This window comes from Pocillopora damicornis, chromosome 11 (assembly GCF_964200805.1).
Source record: "Pocillopora damicornis chromosome 11, jaPocDami1.2, whole genome shotgun sequence".
In the NCBI taxonomy this organism is placed as follows: domain Eukaryota; kingdom Metazoa; phylum Cnidaria; class Anthozoa; order Scleractinia; family Pocilloporidae; genus Pocillopora; species Pocillopora damicornis.
Window position 1 is genome coordinate 21,474,771 of NC_142680.1, and position 25,121 is coordinate 21,499,891.

Consider the following 25,121-nt stretch of genomic DNA (forward strand, 5'->3'; position numbering starts at 1 on the left):
GATCTGTTCTCCCTGCATCTCACGCGAATCCTTAGAATAGGAGACAGACAATGAAAACAAACGCAGTTTTTGTATTTTATACACTCTCTATTTCTCTTATACAAAAAAGTTAAAAAAAGTACAATACAAACTGCATTAAATTGCTCAAGGCATTAAGTATAGTAAGCGCTAAACGGAGACACTAAAATGAACCCATTTATTCCCAAGATTGATCATAACTTAAATTCTCCTCACAAAATTAATGCACCGACAAACATGGTGTCAATAAGAATTAGAGAAAATCTAAACTAGCGGATTATTTTTCACTAGAAACGTTATGTTTCATCGAGTTCTCAGAATGAAGCAACAAAGAAACACATTCTTATCAGTTGGGAGAATTTTTCTTCACAACTTGGGAGTTAATGAGTCAATGAATAAAAACTTAGGTAAATGAACAAATAGCTTCAACTTTAAATACAAATAGCATCAAAACAATTCACACCAAATACACTGACAATATAAAAAGAATGTTTAGTCGAAATTGTCCCAGCTTGTTTTTAAAATCCTACGTTACATCATATTCAACCATGTGCAAGGTTAACTATTACATTTTATACTGGCATATACCAATGGTAGTTATGAAAATCTGTCAATAATTAACATTCATTTTACAAAACTTTCTTTTAAAACAGCTGTGATACAGTATACCTTAAACTTTTGACCACATAACGGGTTCTAATTACAAAGCGTGCTCTGAATACCTAAGTATAAATTCTTAAATCTAAGAAAGATATCATCAGACATCTCCAAATTATACTAAAGTAAATTTAAAGCCATGAAAAAATTTGAACAGGAAATTTTCAAAAAAATGCAAGTTTTATCCTGAAGCCCTGAACCTTTTTAACCACGGCCTAGATTTACATTTATTCATAAACATTTTCACCAAAATAATTCCCATTAAGGACTACATGGCTTACTTCTAGTGTTTCCCTAATTTATTGGCGTAAATATTTTCCTAATGAAAACAACAAATTCCATGTCACCTACATTAAAAGTCACAGCAATGGAAACTTCAGTTAAAGTAAACTCTGCTTCGCTATTTCCTTGTTTAGATTACATGGACAATTTGTCCCTGTCGTCGTTCTCTAAAACAAACTGATGAGTGTTTGATAAAACGGACTAAAATTGATCAAATTCGTTTGATTGAAAGCAGGCCGTTGTAGCCAGCTCTTTGCCTTGTTGTAGGCCTTTTTCCTGAGAAATTTCAATTTTTGTTTCAACATTTGTAAGAGTCATATTAGAAAAGTCAAGCGGGCGGAAAACAATTGTAGGCCGGGCCCACGGGACTAGAGGCTGGCCACACCCCTGAGAGTAGGTCTAATGTCTCTAACATATGGTCAGTAAATTCAACAACATCATCTCTGATGATTACTTCTTCAAATTGAGCTTAGAATGGCAATCTTGGCACTGATGGAATTAGATTGCATTAAAATGGATTGAAAAAAAATTGAAAATGATAATCAATTTTTTTGTAAAGATAATTGCAAATTGCAACAAAGTAGTTTATGACGTAGAAAAACCATTAAGATCAATTCACATATGGCTGCGAAGTTTGCAAATCACATTTTTGAAATTAAAATTTCGCCACCTTTTGCAAATGACAAACTTTTTTTTTTGTTATCAAAAGCTTAGAGTATCAATGTAATTAAAACCCGGTGGACAAGCTGCTGGTTGTGTACAAGAAAAAAAAACCTTTAAATTATTTTACACATAACTGATTGCAATAAAGGAATAGATCTGAGTGTCATTTTGGCGAAACGAAAACCTCGTAGTCGCCCTCAACAACTTCAGGCATTAACAGCAGAAGCCTTGCTGCATCTTGTTCTCTTCGCAAGCATCTAAATTTATAAAGGTAAAAAAATAGCAATTCCACTGAACAAAATATACTGAAATAGTCTGTTTTATTTCCAAAGTAAAGTCACACATCTCAAGTTCCATTTAACAAAAAAGTGAAAAGTAATGAAAAATAACCAAAAAGCGCCAAAATGGAGAAGCATTTCAACCTTCCAAGTTCCTGCGTCATTCATTTTGAGATGAAATAAAAAGGTTTCATTTATGTGATTTCATATTCAAATTTTCTCTTTCCTTTGCTATGAAGTCAAGAGTGACGTCATCTCCAATCAGCAAAAAGGGCGCCCAGTGTTTGATGTCGCAGAACTTGTCTGATTCTCTGAGGCTTTTCATGGCCAGATTCAGTGACTCGCTTGCTGGTTTACCTCCTGCAAGTTGTTGATAAAAGTGTTTCATGAACTCAAGAGTAGCCTCGTCATCAATCGCCCACAGGGACACCACAATAGACCGAGCACCAGCCCCCATAAAAGCGCGCGCAATGCCAACCACACCTTCAGCCTTGATCTCGCCCCGGCCGCTGTGGCAGCAACTGAGCACAACAAGTTTGGCCCGAAGTTGAGCATTTAACACATCTTCAATTGTTAAAATGTAATCCTCCTCCGTTGGCACAGTAGATATTCGGTGTGGGTCAGCTGTAAGAGCAATTTCGCCAGTTTCCATACATCCGTGTGCCGCAAAGTGAACTAAGGAAACGGAACTGAGTCTTTTCAACACCTCACGTTTCGTGGCCTGAGCGCCAGTGATTGGCGTGATATTCAGAATTTTCCAGATCATTTCTACTTCTTTTTTAGCATACTCAAGCTGCTCCAAGACTTTCTTTCCTTCGCTGTTAGTAACCTCGGACACCCACGGATCTCCTACAAGTAACGCACACTGCTTTTGTGATAATCATCTGGGCAATCGGCAATGAGTCTAAGACTTGCTAACGATGGAGCGACTCGGATTGTGAACGATTCACACAGGTATTTAGAATTAGCATCCTTCAATGCAGCGTAAGGAGCGATCCACAGGGGTCCATCAGGAATAATGAGTAGCTCATCCCCTTCAATCAAGTCAGCCACCGGCTTCATAACGATATCATACAAAGTGCTCAAGCATCCGTCTTGTTGGATGTGAGGTTGAGGCATGGCTTCTTTAGTTTTCTCATCCACTTTTATACGGCCCTCCCTCAAAGCATCTAAAGATCGATTCTCGCATCTCACATTAAAAAGAACACCAAGTTGTGTATAGACACCGAGCCTGAACGACTCAAAGGACAGGCTAGATCCACTATTCTCTGAAACAAAACCTTTGAGTTTACTTTGTCTTAACTGAACTTGTTTTCCCTCAGACACAACCCAAAGATTGACGTTAGCTTTGTCCACTGCCTGAAAGACAGTGTTTGATGGAACGTTTTTAAAAACTGCGCAATCTTCATCTTCTCCCTTGTGGTGACTTGTTCCACCACAAAACCTGGATTCCATGAGGTCGGTCAGAGCTTGAGCTCGTCCTTTCTCAGCAACAAATAAGGCTTCATCTACATTACCTTGTTCTACGAGAACTCTCCACAAACCCGTATACGCCACTTGATGCTGATTTCGAAAATTAACTTTCCACTCATCTTTAGATATTAGAAGTACTCTCAAGGAATTGAATAAGTTTATGCTAGCTTGGTAATGTTCAACGGCTTTTGGCAGTCTACCTTGTAACTCAAAAACCAATCCTAATGAACAGTAGGCCATTGCCTCCAAGGATTTGTCTCCTACTTCTTTAGCTATTTTAAGATGTAGGTTGTGGTACTCTATGGCTTTTTTGAAATCACCCAGACTAAGATAAGCATTGCCAAGATTGCCATAAGTGTTACCCTCCCCATGCTTGTCTCCTACTTCTCTAGCGATTTTAAGATCTAGGTTGTAGTATTCTATGGCTTTTTTGAAATCACCCAGACTAAGATAAGCATTGCCAAGATTGCCATAGGCACCACCCTCCCCATGCTTGTCCCCTACTTCTTTAGCTATTTTAAGATGTAGGTTGTGGTACTCTATGGCTTTTTTGAAATCACCCAGACTAAGATAAGCATTGCCAAGATTGCCATAAGTGTTACCCTTCCCATGCTTGTCTCCTACTTCTCTAGCGATTTTAAGATGTAGGTAGTGGTACTCTATGGCTTTTTTGAAATCACCCAGACTAAAATAAGCATTGCCAAGACTGCCATAAGCGTTACCCTCCCCACGCTTGTCTCCTACTTCTTTAGCTATTTTAAGATGTAGGTTGTGGTACTCTATGGCTTTTTTGAAATCACCCAGAGTAAGATAAGCATTGCCAAGATTGCCATAAGCAGCACCCTCCCCATGCTTGTCTCCTACTTCTTTAGCTATTTTAAGATATAGGTTGTGGTACTCTATGGCTTTTTTGAAATCACCCAGACTAAAATAAGCATTGCCAAGATTGCCATAAGCACCACCCTCCCCATGCTTGTCTCCTACTTCTTTAGCGATTTTAAGATGTCGGTTGTGGTACTCTATGGCTTTTTTGAAATCACCCAGACGGTGATAGGCATTGCCAAGATTGCCATAAGTGTTACCCTCCCCATGCTTGTCTCCTACTTCTCTAGCGATTTTAAGAATTCGGTTGTAGCACTCTATGGCTTTTTTGAAATCACCCAGACTAAGATAAGCATTTCCAAGACTGCCATAAGCGTTACCCTCCCCATGCTTGTCTCCTACTTCTTTAGCTATTTTAAGATGTCGGTTGTGGTACTCTATGGCTTTTTTGAAATCACCCAGACTGTCATAAGCATTGCCAAGATTGCCATAAGCAGCACCCTCCCCATGCTTGTCTCCTACTTCTTTAGCTATTTTAAGATCTAGGTTGTGGTACTCTATGGCTTTTTTGAAATCACCCAGACTAAGATAAGCATTGCCAAGATTGCCATAAGCGTTACCCTCCCCATGCTTGTCTCCTACTTCTTTAGCTATTTTAAGATGTCGGTTGTGGTACTCTATGGCTTTTTTGAAATCACCCAAACGGTGATAAGCATTGCCAAGATTGCCATAAGCGTTACCCTCCCCATGCTTGTCTCCTACTTCTTTAGCTATTTTAAGATGTCGGTTGTGGTACTCTATGGCTTTTTTGAAATCACCCAGACGGCGATAAGCATTGCCAAGATTGCCATAAGCACCACCCTCCCCATGCTTGTCTCCTACTTCTTTAGCTATTTTAAGATGTAGGTTGTGGTACTCTATGGCTTCTTTTCCCTGATTATAGAGATCTATGACTTTCTTGACATCACCTGAACTTGCACTACCGTGGTCATGACTAATAGGATCTTTTTCCTCCATGGACTTATCTCCCGCTTCACTGACAGACTGAAGTCTTAATGACGACAAGATCCTATTGTTTTTGTCAATCTTTTTTATGTTAAGGGTTAAAAATGTGGAAAAAACAAAAATACATAAAATAAATACATATCTTTAAAATTTTTATTTGTCCATAGGAAAGCACAACGAAAGTTTCGGAGTCTCTAAGTAGAGGCAAAAGGTCGAAGGCAGAAAATCTGCATACGATATGTAAACATTAAAGAGCTTTTTGTTCTGGCTTGTTTTAGAGAGATCATCTACCCAAGTACCATGTATAAACTGGATGAATATTAGTCTTCTAACCCTTTAACTCCCGTGAGTGACCAAAAGAGAATTTCTCCTTACAATAGCAATACAATATCAATCAGATAAGTGTTGAGAGTAAAAAAAATATATATCAATTTAAAAATAGTTAGTTGATGCAATACTGAATTCTCTGTACTAACATTACAAGAATTGTATGGTTGACAGTAAGAATAATTACAAATTTGGTCTGGGAAATTAAAGGGTTATTTAAACTAATGTACCAGTTATTGGCATGGAAAGTAGAACTAAGTCAAATTGGCTAAAAGGAGTAATTTCATTAATAAGTCATGAGGTAATAACTTCTCCTATGTTTTTAATCACACACACTTAAAGTATATGAGCTGACAAGTTCCCATCATAATTAATACTCTTCTTTGTATTTTCTCCCTTGAAACATCAAATTATGGAAACTTTTTCCATTATACCCACGGTTAAAAATGAAAGATTCCTTTAAAGGATACAGCTAGTCCCTTATCACACCAAGTGATTGCTTCTTCAAATCTCTTCAATTCAATACAAGCAGTGGCTCCTGAAGGCAACAACACAAAGAAGCATACTGTTACTGTAGCTCAATTCTGAGAAAAGAACCTGAAACCATTGATATCATTTCAGACCAGAAGAAAAAAAAAATACAAAACAAAACAATACAAAAAAACTGAACGGAAACTCGAAAAGCTCACCCTGTCATACCGTAAGTACCAATTTAGGTACATCATCGGGCTTTGAAGACAATGATGAAAAAAATGTGCGTTTCCTCACGCTCGCCACGTTTATTCTTTGGAAATTTTTTTTACTGGAGGGCGATGTCGCTTAGCTTGGCGCGTCTTGACTCTGGCCGACGAAAATTATCCAGGTGAACTCCATGAAAATCTAGTCAAATGTTTAAAAACTTTGTCTACCCTTGATTTACACGCAGAAAAAAAAAGGAAAATCCCGAACGGTATTTCAAAACACTTTATTCATTAGTCAATTTATGAACTGTTTCATAGCAGCCCGAGGAAAACAAAAATTGAAACAACCGGCGTATCGGTCAAATGAATTCCAATTTTTTCAACAAGGAGTTGGCAAGTTCATTTTTCCTTGTAAATTAAGGTGGGGGTCATTTTTTTGTGACAGCCGATCAAAGATAGACATCTCTGAAACGTCTCTGAAACTCTTTTTAAAAAGAGCGTACACTTCCGGTCATATTTTCCTCCTTCTCACAAAAGCGCAACAGACAATATTAATCCTATGTAGTGTAGGTGTATCAGTTGTATTACGTCTTCATAGTGATGCCATATAAGAAATCGACTGTCTAAAAAGCCCTCAATTCAATCTAACACTCGAATTGATAAAGTCAAGATGGTGCAGTTTCTTGTTCATTTGCAACTAACTGTAGAACCAAATGTTACTTTTCTCGCGCTGGCCAGGGACGGCAACATCTCATACCTCTAAATTCGTGGGTATACAGCTTAAAAAAAAACATTTTAGAGACCTCGATGTATCCCAAACATGCGTTTCGTCCGAGGTGGAGCCTATTCTAGCGCGTATTGGCTTATTTGGAGATTACGAAGGCCGTGATTTCACGATGTACCTCAAATACCGTGCACAACTTGGTGTGAGGTTCAGACCTTCGGGTTCGTAAATGCCAGTTTCCTCCTCATAAAAATCGGAGACATAAAGTGAGAGAGAGATGAATCTGCAGATGGCAGAAGAAATCAAAGCTGGTGGCGAGTCTTTCTAGTGGCGGCAAGGTGAATGTAAACCTAAATAGAACGCGTACTGTAACTGCTATCTTAGAGTCGACAATGAATAAGGAAGAAGGGCAAGAAGAGCGCTTATCTAAACATCAGTTTTCCTAACTGGTGATTTGTGACTGAGATGAACTTTATATCATATGATTGTTAGGGATATGCAGGTACTATGTGCAGGCGCTCACATAGATAGAGGTGGGCGATCCTCCGTCTGACTTAAGAACTGCGACAAGTTTATAGCGCAGACCAACTGGCACAGTTTGAAGCACCTCAGGGTCTCACTAGCCTCATCACATTAGAAACCTTCAACAAACTAGTCGTAGAAGCGGGTGGTTATCAGCAACGCGCACAGATTTCTGAACGCAGGTCATCGTGAGAACTACACCCAATCCGTCATAGACGGAACAAGAAAACGAGATATTCGTGCTAAAAGAAGGATGTATCAAGACGTTTCAGTCATTGGCTGCCATCCAAATGTGCCCTGACAAAGACAAACACAGTGAAGCCGACAAAAAAATTCCGCCTGGGAAAGATCAAGAGGAAATGGACTATGACCGGCTTGCCATTCTATAAGGGACTCCTACGTTCGAGGTCGGACCTCAGGTAAAAATTCTGACGAACAATCCCTAACTAGCCAAAAGGACTTTGGATGGGCTCTTTGGAAAACACAAAAACAGTCACCTTTTCTCAGAAAGCAGGGAATTATCTCCTAGACGTGTGCTGGGCAAGGGAGGAAACTAGTAAGGCAACCGCCTCTAATGTGATCTCCCAAATATCGAGAGAGTTTAAGAGACAACACCAGCCATAAATGTTGTCTAAGACTGACCGGTTGATACAGCAGCAAATCGCTCGATACTTCAGCCGGTTATCTGCTGTAACAAAGATTGGTTTATTGATGAGGTCCCCCTCTGTAAATATGAATGAGGACGGAGAGGCCGATGCCAATGATCTAGCTTTAGAATTCGAAACTGACCGAACAAGGCAGAAGATAAAGAGGGACCTTACAAAATTTAGACGAAGACTACAGGAGAGGGTAGAGCTGCTATTAAGTTAAAAAAAAATAGACATTCGCATCTCACTTCCCTTTCATATTTATTGTCTTTGCTCACGAAAACAACTGGCTATGTCTTGGGATTTCATCAAGGGAAATTTGCAGGAAGGCTACTCGTCAAATTACTGTTGGCTCATTCTTATTTAAAAATTTTACAAGTCACGCAACTAAACGCCGGCAACACTCGATTTAGAGAGATGTAGATTTATATGTAGTAATAGAATGCTTGAAAAAATATGCAGATATTTTACGATCGAAGCAGGTAAATAATCATAGAGATCTGCAGATTATTCTGAAATTGTTATCTAGCAGACAGCATGAACAAAGCGCTTGAATAATTCCTACGGAGAGTCTCTGGGTCACACAACAGATGTTAGCATAGCGGAGTTCTGTATGTAAATGTTCGATGGCGGTAAGTAACAACGTCAACACTATTTTAATTTTATTTTCGGGATAGAAGCACAGTTTTTAGTCCGATAGAACAATTTATATTTGCTCTCGAGCGAGAGCGCAGAATTTCTCGTCTGTGAAAGCCGAAGTTGTAGCACACTGGAACATGTAATAATGTCAGCCAACACGCAGCATGTGACTTTAAAATCTCCTAAAATGAGCAGTGATGATGATAAACAATCAAATTAGAAACTAATGAATATTTTGTGCCGTACAAAAGCCATATCTGCTGATTTTAGCAAATCTTCCAAGTAATAAACGACCGAAGAAAGAAACGCTACGATTTTCCCATTGATTTTTCGTCTACATTTATCTCGAAAGTTTTTCTCGAAAGTTTTTCACAATTTCCCCTTTCTTGATCAATCATCTTGTATAAAAAGAGCTAAAAAATGTAGGTTTATTTTGTCATAGAGCAAGAATTGCGTGACAGGTGAAGTTGAGAGAAACTTGTCACAGTCGCAGATTTTAAAAGGCATCCAAGACAAAAATGCGGTAGTGCCCAAAGATTTTTTGATGATTTTCAGAGATGAAATGATGGGTTATAAAGGGTAATTAAGATTGGTGTTGTAGCTTTCTGGCAACGGGAGATATTTGACCTCAAAGTTGTAAAATATTTAGATGAATCGAAAAATCTAAAAACACAGTCGTATATTTGCCTCTGTTGATTAACAAGCCGTCAATCAAATTAACTGATACTCGCAGCAGACATTAACTAAGGATGTAAAAATGTGTGTGCAAATTCTCAAAGTAATCAGTTAAATACCATCGCAGTGAGAGCTTCATACATTTTACCTATTTGAAGCGATTTCCTTGGTGAAAACCAAGAAAAACGGGGGGGGGGGGGGTGGTCTATCTCCCCCCGGAAAAAAACCAAAACAGAAACCACTTTGTCGTTTTGAGTTTTGTGGTGGACCCTTTAAACTGGAAAAGTTTCATTGAAATCGGTGAGATGGCATGTAGCACGACCGCCCGGTGCTCTCGTGGACACGCTCTTAACATATCCGACACCTGTGACTCATTTGACTTAAGGAACTAAAATATTCATGCTGAAATTTTGCTTTGCATTCCGCATTGAGTTCCTCACCCCGTTCAAAATAATATTCTCATCATGATTAATGGAAAGTAATGGCGTAGCAGTCAAGAGCTGGATTCAAATGTACATCAGGGTGGTCTCGACCTCTTAATTAAAGTCCATTGAGACAAGATTGAACTCTATTTAACCTCATTTAACCTTGGAGTGTTGAGTTCTTTTTTTATTATTATTATTATTATAGTATAGCTAACATATCTAACCTCTCACAATTGCCTTGAAGAAAGTTGGATTTAACTCAATGGCTACTTCTGCATCCCCTAGTGAATCCTGGTGATTTCCTGTTATTGAAATAAATATCTCTGATTAGCCATACATGTTGCAAACCAACTACCATTACTATAATTTTGAGAAAAACTTGTGATGCTCGTTGATATCTGGGGTAAGAGATTACTTCTTTGTATATTTGAGAGGCCAAGATAAGATCTAAATTTTTCCGGGCATGCATTCAAAATTATCACCTTTTTCAGAAAACTATTACTGACAACTCAATAGCTTCAAAATAGAAAAAAAATGCATATTAAAGCTCTCATCATCTTACCAAGTTTAGAATGTGCAATAGCCCTGTTGTTGTGCAGTTTGGCCTTCAGTTCTTTCTCGTTGCAGTTCATTTTAATTCCTTTGGTGTAAAAATGAATAGCATTGAGGAAATCTCCTTTCTTGAAGGCCTCATTACCCTCATCTCTATAAACATCAGCTGTGGCTGCAAAGAAAAAATAAAATTAAAAACAGGTGTCAAAGTCTGTTGTCGTAGTTAACAATTATTAGTGTGACAGTTTTTATTCAAATTCCCTAACGGCAGTCAGGCAGGGTTAAACCCCTCCCCCCCCCCCTTCCCCCCCCCCACCCTCTTTGGCTTGGATGAAGATCAAATGCCTGTGGGTTGCTCGAGGAGACTTATAACTTATTATAACTTTGTGTTATTGCTTTGAACTGTTAGAAAAGAAAATAGCAAAAGTTTGTGTCATAGATCTTCTCAATTAACAGCATATTGTAATCATAGAAGAGAGTCATGACTGGTCAAATATCCTTTAAAGTGGTCATACAGTGTATGTATCCTTTTCCACATCTGCTTGCATTCTTGAAACTGATCCTGATCGAATAGAAATTTTTCTAACAATTACTGAAGCCGAAGTTGAACCTAGCTCACCTCGTAAAGTGTCCTCGTCAAAATTTGGTGCATTTTCTTTGTCAGGTAAGTCTTCATTTTCACATGGAACTTTAATTGAACTTCTTCCTGTAGCCATAGCAACTGTTAGAAGACTGATGCTTCTTACAAAGTTGTTCTTTTAAGTCATCCTGGCCTGAAAAAAGGTGATTGCAAATGGTTATAAACATCAGCTCAACATATTATCCAGTTGCAAAATAAATATTTTTTCCCTTCTGAGAATGGGAGGGATACATAGACACAAAATCAGAAGCCAATTAAGAGCTAATGTCAACATGCATCAGACAAACGGCGGCAAGTCACCCAAATTCGTCTTCTGTCCTACTTTCATATTTTGTAGCCCAATATGTCCTAATAATTGTGGTGTAGGTTTTTTGCGAAAATAAATCTTAGTTTTTGAGAAATGATTTTTTTCGTTGAACCGCTCAAATGTGCAAATTTTCACTCTGAATATTACAACAATAATAATAATAATAATAATAATAATAATAACTTTAAGTGTCAGTGTATTTTAATTTAAGTGTCAGTGTATTTTAGCACTGCTGTGCTCATTGGGGACACTGTAAATAAGGAAACAAATATCGTAAATGAACAGAAACTCGTTAAAAACCCCAACTGGTAGGAGGCAGACCAGTTGGCTATTTACAAAGCGTGCAGGAGTTGAATTCGGGGCCACCGAGGACTTAAACCCGGGACCTCCGGCTTACAAGTGCAACGCCCTAACCACTAGACCACGCTCGCCTCCAAACCCGAGTTGTGTGACCTCATGTAACGAATTTACTTGACCTCCGGTATTTCTGTCGGCATAATCCTTTGTTTTATCAACTATACTTAATCCCCTGACATTATTGAGGATGGCAAAGAAATATTTATTTTTTGGTAAATATTTTTGTCCGACATACATTTTCTATGTCGAAAAGTAGCATCAAAACAAAGACAGTTTTAGCAATGACCGATATGACAAAATCTACTGAGCTTCTGGTTTTTAAAAAAGACAAAAGGATGGTTATAAAGTTACTGCAAAACTTTTCTTGTGTAATTGTGTTGTTCTATTGTGAGACGAACTCAAAGTCCAGCAAAATTTACTTATAGCGACTATGAAATATACATGGTGTGCCTACTTGTCGCCACCTTTTATTGGCATATCGAGGCATAAATCACTACAATTTGTAAAAAAAATCTAACGCAACACTCTTACCTAATTTATTTATGATTTTATAAGACCAATAACTGTTTTGGCCATTATATTACGCTTGGGTATTACTTTTTGCCGGGAGCTCAGGTTTTACGTTGTGTTTTCCCCTATCCCAGTTATATTAGAAGCTAGTCACGCAATAATTGATACCAACACAAATGAATAGTTCAAAGCGGGTTGTTGCTTTAACGCTATCGAAATTTATAGTGTTCTGGCAGGAAAGCAAAGCATGATGCTCTGGGAATAAAAACTCTTTGGGGCCTTTTACATGATATCGGAATGAGTTTTGTTCAAGAACGAGTTCATCCCAGAGTAAAATCATTCGAAACAAGTCATTTGTGAATGAGTTTATTGAGGTTTTCATTCCAGAACGAAACACTCATTCTGGACGACCTTTTGTACCTGTGTAAAGTAAACGCGGTACGACACTCATATCTATATCCTCTTTAGGAGCGAGGGAAGCATAGAAAAAGGACGTAAATACTTGTTTTTACTACTTGTTTTTATAATCTAAATAATCTTGCATGTAAACGCGGCATGAAATTCATTTCATTCCGGAATGAAACCCATTTTGGAATAATGTAAAAGGTACCTTATTGACGGACCATTAGATTTTTGATGCGGGGAAGGGGGGGGGGGGGGGTCTTTTGCCAGTTGCACGATTTGTCTTCTTCCATTAAGCCCGTGCTCGATTTTTTCGGGGGTTATTGCCCAACACCCCAACTACAACTTTTCCTGTGATAAAAAAATTTGGATATATAAGTGTTACTCGCGTTGTTGTTGTTGTTGTTTTTTTTTACATTACCGAGCGAATTTCAAGTGATAATTTCAGGAAGTAATAAGCAACAACAAAAGGATTCTTATCAAAGCGAGGTGCCATTTTCAGTCATACCTGGTCGAACACCTTGAAAACAAAGTACGACACGCAAGCAGTTTACTGCAAATTTGACTAGAAGTGCACAGATCGAGTTCCGGATGCACTTGAAAAGTCTGTTTAACAAATGCAGACGTACAGTTATTTTAATCCCTACCAAATTATGTCAAGACGAACAAAACAAAAAAAAGTACAGCCGTCCTGCCTCAAAGCAGGACAGATTTTGTCAGCATAAAAATCTGACAGATCAGTGCCTAAAGTTTTTATAAGTAAATAACCACTTTACGTGAATTTTACGAGGTATGAGACTGACAGCTCGTAGTTGGCAAATCACATCTTCTGTTTTTAGGTGCTGACAGGGTTGGTGGGGGAGGTGGGGGAGGAGGCGATCAGAAATGGGTGAGGATGCTTGTCGTACCTTTCAGGGGTCAAAATCAGTGATCTGGTACCTTTTATGGTGTCTCCAACTTTAGTGGACTGCCAGAGACCTAGCTAGTACCTTTTAAGATGTTTTTCGCTCGATAAAATACCTGAAATAAGCATTTAGTAAGCACTAGGACGATTTTAATGATCTGACTTGAGCCTCTAGAGCACATCGATAAAGAAGTTCTCAGTTTTGGGATTTTTCAATTTTTTTGAGTTTAAATTGGTACTTTATAGGGGTAGATATCTGTTGTTGCCACTCCCACACAGATAAGACTCAGGCACCTTTTATAATTTTATAGGGGTCATTTTCGAAATTGCGGCGCGCATCCTCGCCCTCTTATATATAGGGGTTCCCCGGGGGTGCTGATACGTGCAGCACACTTGAAATTTAGCAAAGGCAAATTTTGATGTGATTTTCGGTGAAGAGAAAAGAGTTTTGTCAGCGTCTTGTAGCTACTGCGGAAGGGCCCTTTACCACTGTGTGCTTAATTACGCGTCCCGCCAGATTGCGGGAAGCCTACAAAGTGCTCAGACATTAGTATAGAAAACTCCGCCTCTGTCTAGATTTTTGAAAATTTCAAGATTTACAAAAGACAGTCCTAATTGACTGAGATAAATTGGGCAAAAAATCATGATCTGTATGTTGCAAGTTCGTATAATTCGTAACAGAAGCAATTGAAATTATTTAAACCAGAGGCTGTAGTAGGTAGTTAGGTGAAGTCTGTATTTAAGCAGTGGCCCATCCAGACCCTGAGCTTATAATCCCGGATTCCTCACATGAAGCGACTTGGTATTACTACTCCTCCCTAGACATGATGACAGTCCACCCCATGGTTATCCCCCCCCCTCCCCCCTCCCTCTTCCCTCCTGTCATTTCATCAGGTTCCCCTGACTAAATTCTGCTACCCATTTATACTCCTGGGTGGAGAGGGGTACTATGAGAGTAAATTATTTTGCACAAAAACAAAACACATGACCTGGCCAGGTTACAAATGCAGATCTCTTGACCCTGACTCCACCTCACTAATCATAAGGCCACCATGTCTCCATAAGAGGGGAGAGTTTATGGTAAATCCTTTCTCATAAGAAACAACTTTTGCAAAACCAAAGTAAAATTCTATTAGCTGATTTTTAAATAGGGATTACTGGTCAAAACTTACAAAATGTGTAAGTTTTTTATTCAATTTTCTCCAGTTGAACCGACATCCATATTTGTGCAGCTGGCTGTTAGTTCAACTGGACACTTATGACAGGAAGAACAATGAAATATATACACTAATACATGCTGATGTATGTTGATATGGATTTCAATTTGGTACAGGTGCTGATGTTTGTGGTTTACCAGTATATGTATATTAAACTAATTGTTTTTGCAATCATTTCATGTTTACTCTGTTCTTTGCACAGAATTGATTTGTCTTTGATGCTAACTTTAACTATCCTGATAATCCAGACTAGTTGTTTTTCAAATATCATTAAATCCTTGCTGGCTGTCTTCACGTACAGAAAATTTCAAGAAATGTAGAGGCACAAGGAAATCAATTGTTCTGGAATTCAAAATAGCCTTAGATACATGTACAGTGTAGATCACATTTTCGAAAGCCAGTACTAACTTCTTACTAACCATTCGAGCACGAGTCTTTACTAGAGAATATTGGCCCAAGGTTACGGCAGTATAGAAATGTCATAGTGCCAATATTTCTCAGTACAGCTCACGAAAGCAAGGTGATACTCATGCATTAATGTCACTTGCACTAAACTAGTTTATTGGGAATTTTCTGGCTTCCAAGTAAAAACATAGGCATGCGTAGCATGCAAGAGTTATTTTTTTTGACCGGTTGGGATGAGATGGGACACTTTGTGTACCTAATGTTTTTATTTTTGTAACAGAAAAAGAGCATAACTTTGTAAAAGATCGAAAATATTGCATTACTTCACCTTAAGAGAAAGAGAGAAAAAATTTTCTCTATTGTCTAAATACTTCTAAGCAAAAATAAAATGGATCGGTGCCACGCTTACTGTTTTCTCCTTCGCAGCAGTTGTTTGGTCTCGTCACACAACGCCATCTATTCCCCGACGGAGAGAGAGCGCGTAGCGTGATGAGACCAAATAATAGTTGCGAAAGAGACCACGCTTACTGCCGTTCCTCTACCAGAGAGAAAATCAAAATTATTCGTCTACAGTTAGATGCCTGAAAAATATAATTCCATGTAATTCTACGAAAATCAAACGGAAACTCAGTTGTATCTCCAATAGACTCTAAGCAAAGATATACTGCGATCTTGACCAATGAAGATACATTTCACAAGAGAAAAGGACAATATTTGAGAGAGGGCTCCTTGATTATTTGTTGCCTATCTGGCCTTTGCCCACTGTGTGTGAAATATTTTATAAAATGCAGGTTGTTTACAAGGAATAAACACGCGATTGGATTAAGTTAGAAGCCGAGTTTATTCGTAGAAAAAGTCAAAAAGTGGGAGAATTGCGTTAAAAGTTCACTGTCGGTAGCAGTTAGTGTGAATTTTTTCCAGTGGGGTTGGATATTGCGATTAGAATACGTGATTAAATGCAGATTGTTTACAAGGAAATGACACGTGATGGAACGAATTTTAATTTGGCAAAATGGAATTTAATTGGCGAAATAAAATTTGTAATCAGTAGACTAGGTCAGGGAAGCAAAATAAAAAGAAATATACATATCCCAAAAATCTGCACACCCCCTCCCCTACTGCCTCCTTCTACTTGCTTTTCTGATGGTAATTTCGTTTCTAAGTATTAATTCACTCTATTTGAGACAACAAGGTAGTTTTCCATTACCAGAAATCCGAGATATCGATCATACTTGACCTCTCCAGGCCTTGGCCAAGAAACAATTATAAAGAAATGTGTGGGATAAAAAATAAATGTTCAAAATCTTCAAGGATCTTTCATTTTCTTGTCAAGATCTTCAGGGGTCATTTTTTTCTTTTCAAGATCTTTAATTTTCTTGCCAAGATCTTTACGGATCTTCAAAATTTTCCTTCCAAGATCGTTCAGGATCTATTTCTTTCTGTCATTTCAAACTAAACTAATAGATAAATATTCGCCACCCAGAATGCCTTCAATGAAAATCACCAACGGGTAGCACTCATGATTTTATGTGGAACGAGCAAATGCAATGAGGCAATCTCATTCAAATTTTCGTTTAATTTCCGACTCGAGTTATGACGAACAAGAACGAGGAGCATGTGGTTCACTCGTTAATTTATGTAGGACAAAAAAAAGAGCAAAGAAGACGATCATTTATTCCAAAATCTATGTGTGAGCTGGATTTCAGCTTATTTTCATTTTCTACAGGTGTGCTGATAAATATTCAGTTACGCTGTGTTCTTAATATAACCTACATTTTTTCAAAAGAAGTCAAATGATGTGTTAAAGAATTCGTATTTTGATTTGTCGCCTCAAATTTTTCTCTGACTGAAAATACCTGCCAAGTTTTGTATCATTTAATAAGCAAGGAGCGTTTTACATCTTCCCCTCGAAACGTGTGTATGTGACAACTGCTTCCTCTTTCAGTTTCTATAATGCGAACAGGATGTAACACGAGACGGTAGTTTATAATCAAAATAAAAAGGAAAAAGGCTTCAGATTATCTCGCAACACTCAGTTTTCTCGGTTCTCACTAAATATTCTTCTAAAAAAATAGAGTAAGCAGGGACACAGCACTTTAGATCGATAACATTTTCATAACTTGCTCTTGTCTGTGATCATATGGCCTAGTGTGTTGTTGCCGGCTCACTTTGCTGAAAGACCTATATGAAACCAAGACCCCACGCCTCATACCGGATTGTCTATATTTTACATTGTAATAAGTTTTTCTTTGTTAATACAAACTGGCAATGTTATTGATGGAACACTGCGAGTGGGTGAGACAAAAATCCACTTGGTCTAATTCATTATTTCAGAGCTTACCTTAAAACGACGTTTCGTCAGCGATGGAGGGTTGAATTCGTCCTTAAGAACCTGTTAAATTTGTAAAATTTTGCAAGACCGAAGATATTTTGATGAGTTCTTCAGAAGGTGACTTATAACACGAACGGTGTCCAGAGGGTACTCTTTTCCAAGTGGTCTCACAATGTAGGAATATTCGATTTTATTCCTCTGAAATTTAGCTCGCGATAACCTAGAAGGAATGCTTCGAGCTGGGGATGACGAGCGTTAAAAATTTCTCGCTGCCACCAAAAGGATGCAAATGACTCACTTTTTGTTTCACGACCATAACGATGTTTTTTACCATTGCGTGACATTCTCAGGGAAACCAAAAGTTGATGACATATTGTGAACTTTCCCGTGGAAGTGAGTCATAAATAGTGAATACTACACGGGCGCGCGTAGATGCGAATTTGGTTGATGGAATACAATTCAAGCACGTGAAAAATTGCCTAATGTTCACGTTGTGCAATGATTGGGTATATTCTAATGGACTTTGGACGTTGTTTTTATGGTACGTGATAGAACGTGAGTTGTTAGGCGTGTCCGTTGCGCGTAAAGGAGCCGTAAAAACACGTTTGACTTAAAAATAATACAAAAAATGAAATGCGAAACTTCCATGTCCAGATAAATCTCGACCTTAATCAACGAGGCTCTCGCGAAGACCACAAACAACCACACTTATCAAGTGAGCCCAAGATTTCTGGTTAATGTTATTCTTTGTGCACAGCCCCCTGATCCATGACACCATCCATAAGAACATAGGTATACGTAGCATGGGCGGGTTGAGATGGGACACTTTGTGTACCTAATGTTTTCATTTTTGTAACAGAAAAAGAGCATGACTTTCAAACGGAGGAAAATATCGCGTTACTTCACCTTGTCTGAATTCACACCACAGGCAGCCCAAACTCCAGCTGCGAGATGATCATCTTGCGAAATAAGATTCATGGCGATTTTTTGGGATTTTTTGGGATTTTTTGGGATTTTCTTTACCTGGCGGTGGCATACCTGAATATTTTTATGAGTTTTGCCGTATTTTGACTTTCCCCACAGGCTCGTCAAATTCAAACAAGGAGTGAAAGTACTAGGCAATACTACAAACCAATGAATAGTCTAGTAGGTTATTTATGATCCAACTGCTTTTTATTCGCCATGTCTTTCTGCTCATTTCTCATAAGGCGGGAAAAGCAAAGTGGATAGAGAAGCGCAGCCTGCATAGCCGACCGGTTAAACAGGTTTTTTTACAGTACAAAATAACCAACTGTATACATGTGGTATATACATATATTCGCATTATTTGAACTCTACCTTGTGCAGTTGGATTATAAAAACCAAATTATCTCGTTGTACCCCTCACCGACGCAGCACCACAATTTCCTTAAAAACTAAACCCAGTCATTCATACATTGTTGATTACAATGCCTGCAGCTGGTGCGAGGCCAAAAGCAACCAAAATATACTTAATAGACTGCGCTTGGAGTAGAAATCTCCCAAAAACTCAGCATACTTCGTATACACATACCTTAACATTACTAAAATACTTCTCGAGCGCTTCACATGACTCTCACTTTCATACGATCTGATTAGTTATACTTTATTTTTACATTTTTTTATTATTTTACGTTTTTCCAGTCTATCGAGTTCATGTTCCATTCAAAGCCGTTTTCTTCTTGATTAGTGTTCTTTGTTTGAAAGAAATTTGATCATATGAATTAACGTTTAAGCGTTTGACGAAAATGAAATACCGTATGCATAAATCAATTGATTGAACATCTCGTTAAAAGGAAATGTGTAGCAGCGAGAGAGGAGAATTAACAATCAGATCTTGGGAGTTAAGGGGTTTAAGTCTTTTGGAGTGATAGAGTTATCACTAGTTCTTCGGATTAGACAGAGATACTCTATTAGATTAAATCGTTTTGTAAAGAATCATTTGACGGTGGCATATATGCGTTGGTAACGAAAATCTGAAAAGGAGAGGTGAACATTAATTAATATGACATGAGCCCCAAAAAATGTTTAGCGAAGACGTACATCAGTCAACAAAAAAGCCTTACTCGGTGTTACTTCCTAGTTCCCAGAAAAGAGTATGCGTAGCCTCCATGCTAAAGTTTTAAACTGCTTTCCCCTATGAAGGAGACTGACAGCGTAGCTCAGTTCAATGAACAATAGCTTTGTAAAATCAGTTTAAAACATTTGCGCTCATTTTCTACTCACTTTGAATTAGAAATGTTAATTCAAACTTTCTGCGTCCTTAGAGATATATTGTGAACGCAGTCTCGTCTGGCTACCTCGATCGCAAAACACCTTAGCGATCTCGTGTTTACCAATTTGTTCATCTTCCCTGGAAATGGTTTCTTCGGTGTTGTTGTTCACCTTCCTCGAGTGTAACATCAACGACACCACTATCTTTTACCGCACCTACAAGAGTGGGCATCTCCACTTGTCCTGTTTGCAGTTGATTATCAAGGACATTCGTCTCAACCATACCAGTTACTTCCGCCTGCAGGCCACTGAGGGGAGGAGCAGGGCCAGGAAGCAGGAGAGGGACCACTGTGGATTTTTTTGCCATTCTTTGAAGTATCCTTACAAATGTAGGACATACTGAAGTAAAAAAATTAAGATGTATGGGAATGATTTTGAATTCAGAAAACTATTGCTTTACTTTTCAAAAAAATATTTTCAACCTGGCAACAATAGAAGATCATCTTCCATAAAGTAATGACATAACCACAATCAGATGACTTTTGCCACCTCAAGTCATAGTGACTCAGAAGAGCTACGATCTCATCTTACTTTATTATTTTACTATTATTTCTTAATCCCGACCGACAAACCAAGAACACTACACAATGACCTGGCCAGGTTTCGAACCCAGACCTCTTGACCCGCAGTCCAGCGCACTAACCATTACGCCATGGGGTCTCCCTCATAGGGGTAAAATCACGTGATACTATCTCGTCATCATGCGCACTGACGAAGTCACGTGAGAAAGCACTAACCGCCCGAGAGATCAGTGCATTTTCCCGTCTTGCCTGACACGGTCGAGAAATATGAAATCTAACTTGGAAATCAAAAAAATCTTTCAACGTCGACGTAAACTGTCATACAATCAAAGAAAAACAGGAGAAACTCTTCTCAGCTACCTTATCAAAGACCGTCAACATGACAAACAAGCAAAATCCAGAAGAAATATCAGCACTTGACTCAAGCAAACATGGCGACTCGCGAAACTCACTCGGGAAACCCGACTCTATTATCGAAGCACTCTCGCTTATGACTAAACAACTAGTGTCCTCTATTACCACACTCAACTCCTCAATGAACCACTCATTTACTGAGATGAATGAGACTTTAGGAAACCTCGCATACGTCGAGGAATCTGCTAATGAAGAAGGCTCGGTAAACTCCGACGCGGAGAAAGAGACCGACAAGGCGTCAAACAAAGACAGCGCTAGCACTAAGGACCAAAACCTATCGGGGTCCAGCACCGCTAATAACGTCAACAATCAGCTGACGTTGACAAATAGAGCACCAGAAATTTCTTAGGATTGTGTGGAGGGACAACCTCCATCAATATGTGTGTCTACCAAATGGCTTTAAGCTCTGCACCCCGTATGTTTACCAAGGTGCTCAAACCTGTGTTTAAAGTCCTTAGAGAAAAAGGCTTCTTGTCATCTGCATACATAGATGATCTTTATCTGCAAGGAGATACCTTTCATGAGTGTCTTGAAAATGCCTTGAACACAGTGCAACTGCTTAGAGATCTTGGATTTGTAGTCCAAGAGGAAAAGTCTTGTCTGCATCCTCTCAACAACTCGAGTATTTGGGCTTTGTCCTGAATACAGTGTCAATGACGGTACGACTCTCTCATGCTAGAGTTGAGAAGGTGGTCCAAGCATGTGAAAAGCTTCTCAGTAACTCCCATCCCACCATACTTCATCTAGCAGAGGTTATTGGGCTTATGGTCTCCAGCTTCCACGCCGGGGAACATGGCCCATTACCCTACCGTAGCCTTAACATTGAGAAAATTGAGGGTTTAAGACAAACTAAAGGCAATTTCTCTAGTGATATATCTCTATCTGTTAATTCAAGAGAGGAACTGCAGTGGTGGATTGCAAACCCACCTTTTTCCTGTAAAGCAATCTCACATGGTGAAGCTGATATAGTAATCCAAACTGATGCCTCTTCTCAAGGTTGGGGAGGGGTGCATGGCGACCTGAGAGCAGGGGGCAGATGGACACCCACAGAAGCACTAAATCACATCAATTACCTTCAACTACTCACTATATTTTTATCCCTAAAAGCTTTGTGTGGAGCACACAAAAATAAACACATCCAGGGTGCAATGTGACAACACTACTGTAGTGTACTACATAAATAACATGGGTGGAAGTAAATCCATTCCATGCAATGTGGTAACTAAACAAATCTGGGCCCTGCGTATTGCTAATAATAACTGGCTCAGTGCTACATATTTACCTGGATGCAAAAATGTAGAAGCTGATGCAGAATGTAGGGTATTTAATGACCGCACAGAGTGGATGTTAGATCCACAGATATTCGAGAGGATTACCAATAAGTTTGAATAAACAATGTACCAAATACTCATCGTGGCGTCCAGACCCGGAAGCTTTGTTCGTGGATGCATTTTCTGTATATTGGAATGATTTATTCTTTTATGCATTTCCTCCTTTTAGTCTAATTGGGAGATGTCTGGAGAAATTACATGCAAACCAAGCAGAGGGCATTCTTATAGTGCCACGGTGGATGAGCCAAAGCTGGTACCCCAAACTACTCAGACTGCTGGTGGAGGTTCCATTGTTATTCAGCCCAAGAGCCATCTGTTCGTTTTGCCGGGGACTCAACAACTACACCCATTACGGGAGAAACTGACTCTCTTAGCATGTCATTTGTCAGGAAACTTTTCGAAGACAGAGGTTTTTCTAATAAAACAACCGACATTATCATGCACTCATGGAGGGACTCGTCCTGTAAACAATATGATGTGCACATTCGCAAATGGATCCTATTCTGTTCTGCAAGGAAAATTGATCTAATTTACACAAATATAACTGACGCACTATAATTTTTGGCTACCATGTTTGATCAGAAATTGAGCTATAGTAGTATTAATTCAACCTGTTCAACTCTTTCAACCATCTTACAGACTTCAAGTAATTGTAACTAAACATTTGGTGAACACCCAGACGTTAAACGCTTTATGAAGGGTGTTTATCAGAACAGGCCACCTATGCCCAGATACAACAAGACATGGGATGTAAATGTTGTACTACAGTACTTGCGGGGCATGGGAAAGGCAACAGAACTATCGATTAAGGAACTGACCTTAAAGCTAGTTATGCTTATAGTGCTTACCACAGCATGTTCTCGGCTTGAGGAAGTGAATGGGGTGGTCTTTTTTAGTCATCTTCTGAATATATTTACAGCAGAGCTGAGTTCGTCTTTCTTTCAAGCTGCTAAGGTTGGTAGTATTAAGGGCATCTAAGTTACTATGGCATGGATAGATGATATGTAGTGCCCTTTTTTGAATTGACTTCAGCTTATTTGAAAGAAATTCAGGAATATCTTGCCAGAATTGTACGCCATATTCTAGTATAGGTTTTATTGTTGTCAAATAAACTTTGACAATTTCCTCTGTATTAACACCCGGTTTTTTAAGAATCCTCAGGGAATAGAGGCGTTTCGAAGCTTTTTTCGATATGTAATATATATGCTCGTTCCACTTTAAATCATTACTGATTATAATAGCGAGTAATTTATAAGTTGTTACACATTCAACGGTGTTGTTACCAGGGACAATTGGTCTTGTAGTAAACTATTATTTTGCATGAAGTTAATTAACATTTCTTTGCATTTTTTCGGGTTTAATTTCATATTATGTTCGATAGAAACTTGTGAATATCATTGACAGCTACATTTAGTAAGCTAATACCGTTTCTTGGCAGGATTTCTAATGGTATCATCAACGAATTTAATCCTCAAATACCATTCACGCAAAAGATTGTTGGTCATTACAGCAAACAAAATCACACCCAGTTTCGTCCCTTGTGGGATACCTCCCTTGGGTGACCTCCAATCAGACAGAGAGTTATCAATCCTTGCAGCTTGCGATCTCCAGTCAGGAAGGCACTAATCCAGTTAATAAAGACAGTGTCTATATGGAAAGACGCCAACTTCCTGAGAAGAATTCAATGGTCAATCAGGTCAAAACCCTTAGAGACATCGGCGATTCCCACAATTCCCACCATCAGTTGCTTCGTCAATCGTCTGTAAGATATAAATCAAGGCGTCCGTGGTGGAGTGCCCCTCCCTTGCGTACTGGCGTGGATTAAGTTTTTCCGAAATTTGCTCCACGAGCCTGCTGCGCGCAAACCCTTCCATGACTTAGGCAAGGGTGCATGTCAGGGAGATAGTTCTCAAACTCATTATTAATTCATGCTGAGAAAACAAAGGAAATTACAACTGTGAAGGAGGTTTGAATATGTGATATTAATTATCCTAAAATTTGGCGAATTTTTGCTTTGATTTTCTCCAAGAATTATTACAGGTCTGAGAAGCTATATCAAACATTCGAGAGAGTGTTTCGTCCGATATCCAAACACCTTGAAGTTGGTTAAAAAAACTCGGCTGTGCCTCGTTTTTTAAACTACTTCTCGGTGTTTAGATATCGGATGAAACACTCTTCCTCGTGTTTGATATATCACGTCTCAAGTCAGATTGAATTTCTTGAAGCGGAGAAACCTTGGGCTGGGGGTTGATTATGGATCGCTTCAGCAGATCAGGAACATATCCCTCCCTGAGTGAGCATTTATAAATATCCATAATAAGCGGGGTGAGTTCAAATATTGATGACCGTATAACTTTTTTGCATCGTATCATAACTATACCACTTTGCCTGATTATTTCTCTCGCATCATATACAAAGATTTTTCGCACTCTCAGATATCATCAGGCTCAGGCTGAAGATCCTGTTCAACATCAGCCGAGCCAGCTAAATGTACTGAACATAGCTCAATACAGAAAAGCAGTGCATAGTGCACTGTGGGTGAAGTTAGCATTAGTTGTTTGTTTTGCACCATTCTTTATCGTGGTAACCGCGATTGCACATAGTAAAACACATTCATCGCATTTGGTCATCCTAAGGGGAATAAGCGTTGTCTTAGTTACTTAACTCGACGTTAAACCCGTTTCTTTACTGATGGAAGATAAGTGAAGTAAGACAAGCAATGAAGCAGACAATCCGACAAGCACTTTGCTGTCCATGGAGTTAAACCATCTCGACTTTTACCCGATCGTACTGGTACTTTCAGTTCAAAACTGACTGATAGGGAACGCTCGTCAATCAGCTACACCATGATATCTATCTTTGCTCGAGGTCTCTCGATTGTATATTTCGCACCTTAACAACTAAAGGGAAGGCAATGGAAAAACCAACCATAAATTTATGAAAGTATTCTTAAAACTACCTCACATTATCATGAATGAATCAATTTATAATCTAAGAAAAGATATGCGCGCGTATGATCATACTCTCACGTTTGTTATTGTAAGTAAGTGTACGGAACAAAATTGAAGTAAGAACGGTTTGTACAAAGTTCTCTTTCAGG

At 38.8% G+C, this 25,121-nt stretch overlaps 2 protein-coding genes and 1 pseudogene across 2 annotated transcripts in view; 2 read left to right on the forward strand and 1 right to left on the reverse strand.

The window, feature by feature from the left end:
• Positions 1-25,121, forward strand: part of LOC113684431 (uncharacterized) — a 177,738-nt gene that overhangs the window by 118,515 nt on the left and 34,102 nt on the right. The window lies entirely within an intron of this gene.
• LOC149038215 (hsp70/Hsp90 co-chaperone CNS1 homolog) lies at positions 1,834-17,779 on the reverse strand. Its single transcript, XM_089188366.1, has 4 exons — positions 17,473-17,779; positions 11,009-11,162; positions 10,400-10,561; positions 1,834-1,877 (listed from the first exon to the last, which is right to left on the reverse strand). The coding sequence occupies exons 2-4, from the start codon at positions 11,103-11,105 to the stop codon at positions 1,834-1,836; spliced, it is 303 nt and encodes a 100-aa protein (XP_089044492.1). The 5' UTR covers positions 11,106-11,162; positions 17,473-17,779.
• On the forward strand, positions 22,203-23,014 carry LOC149038216 (uncharacterized; annotated as a pseudogene).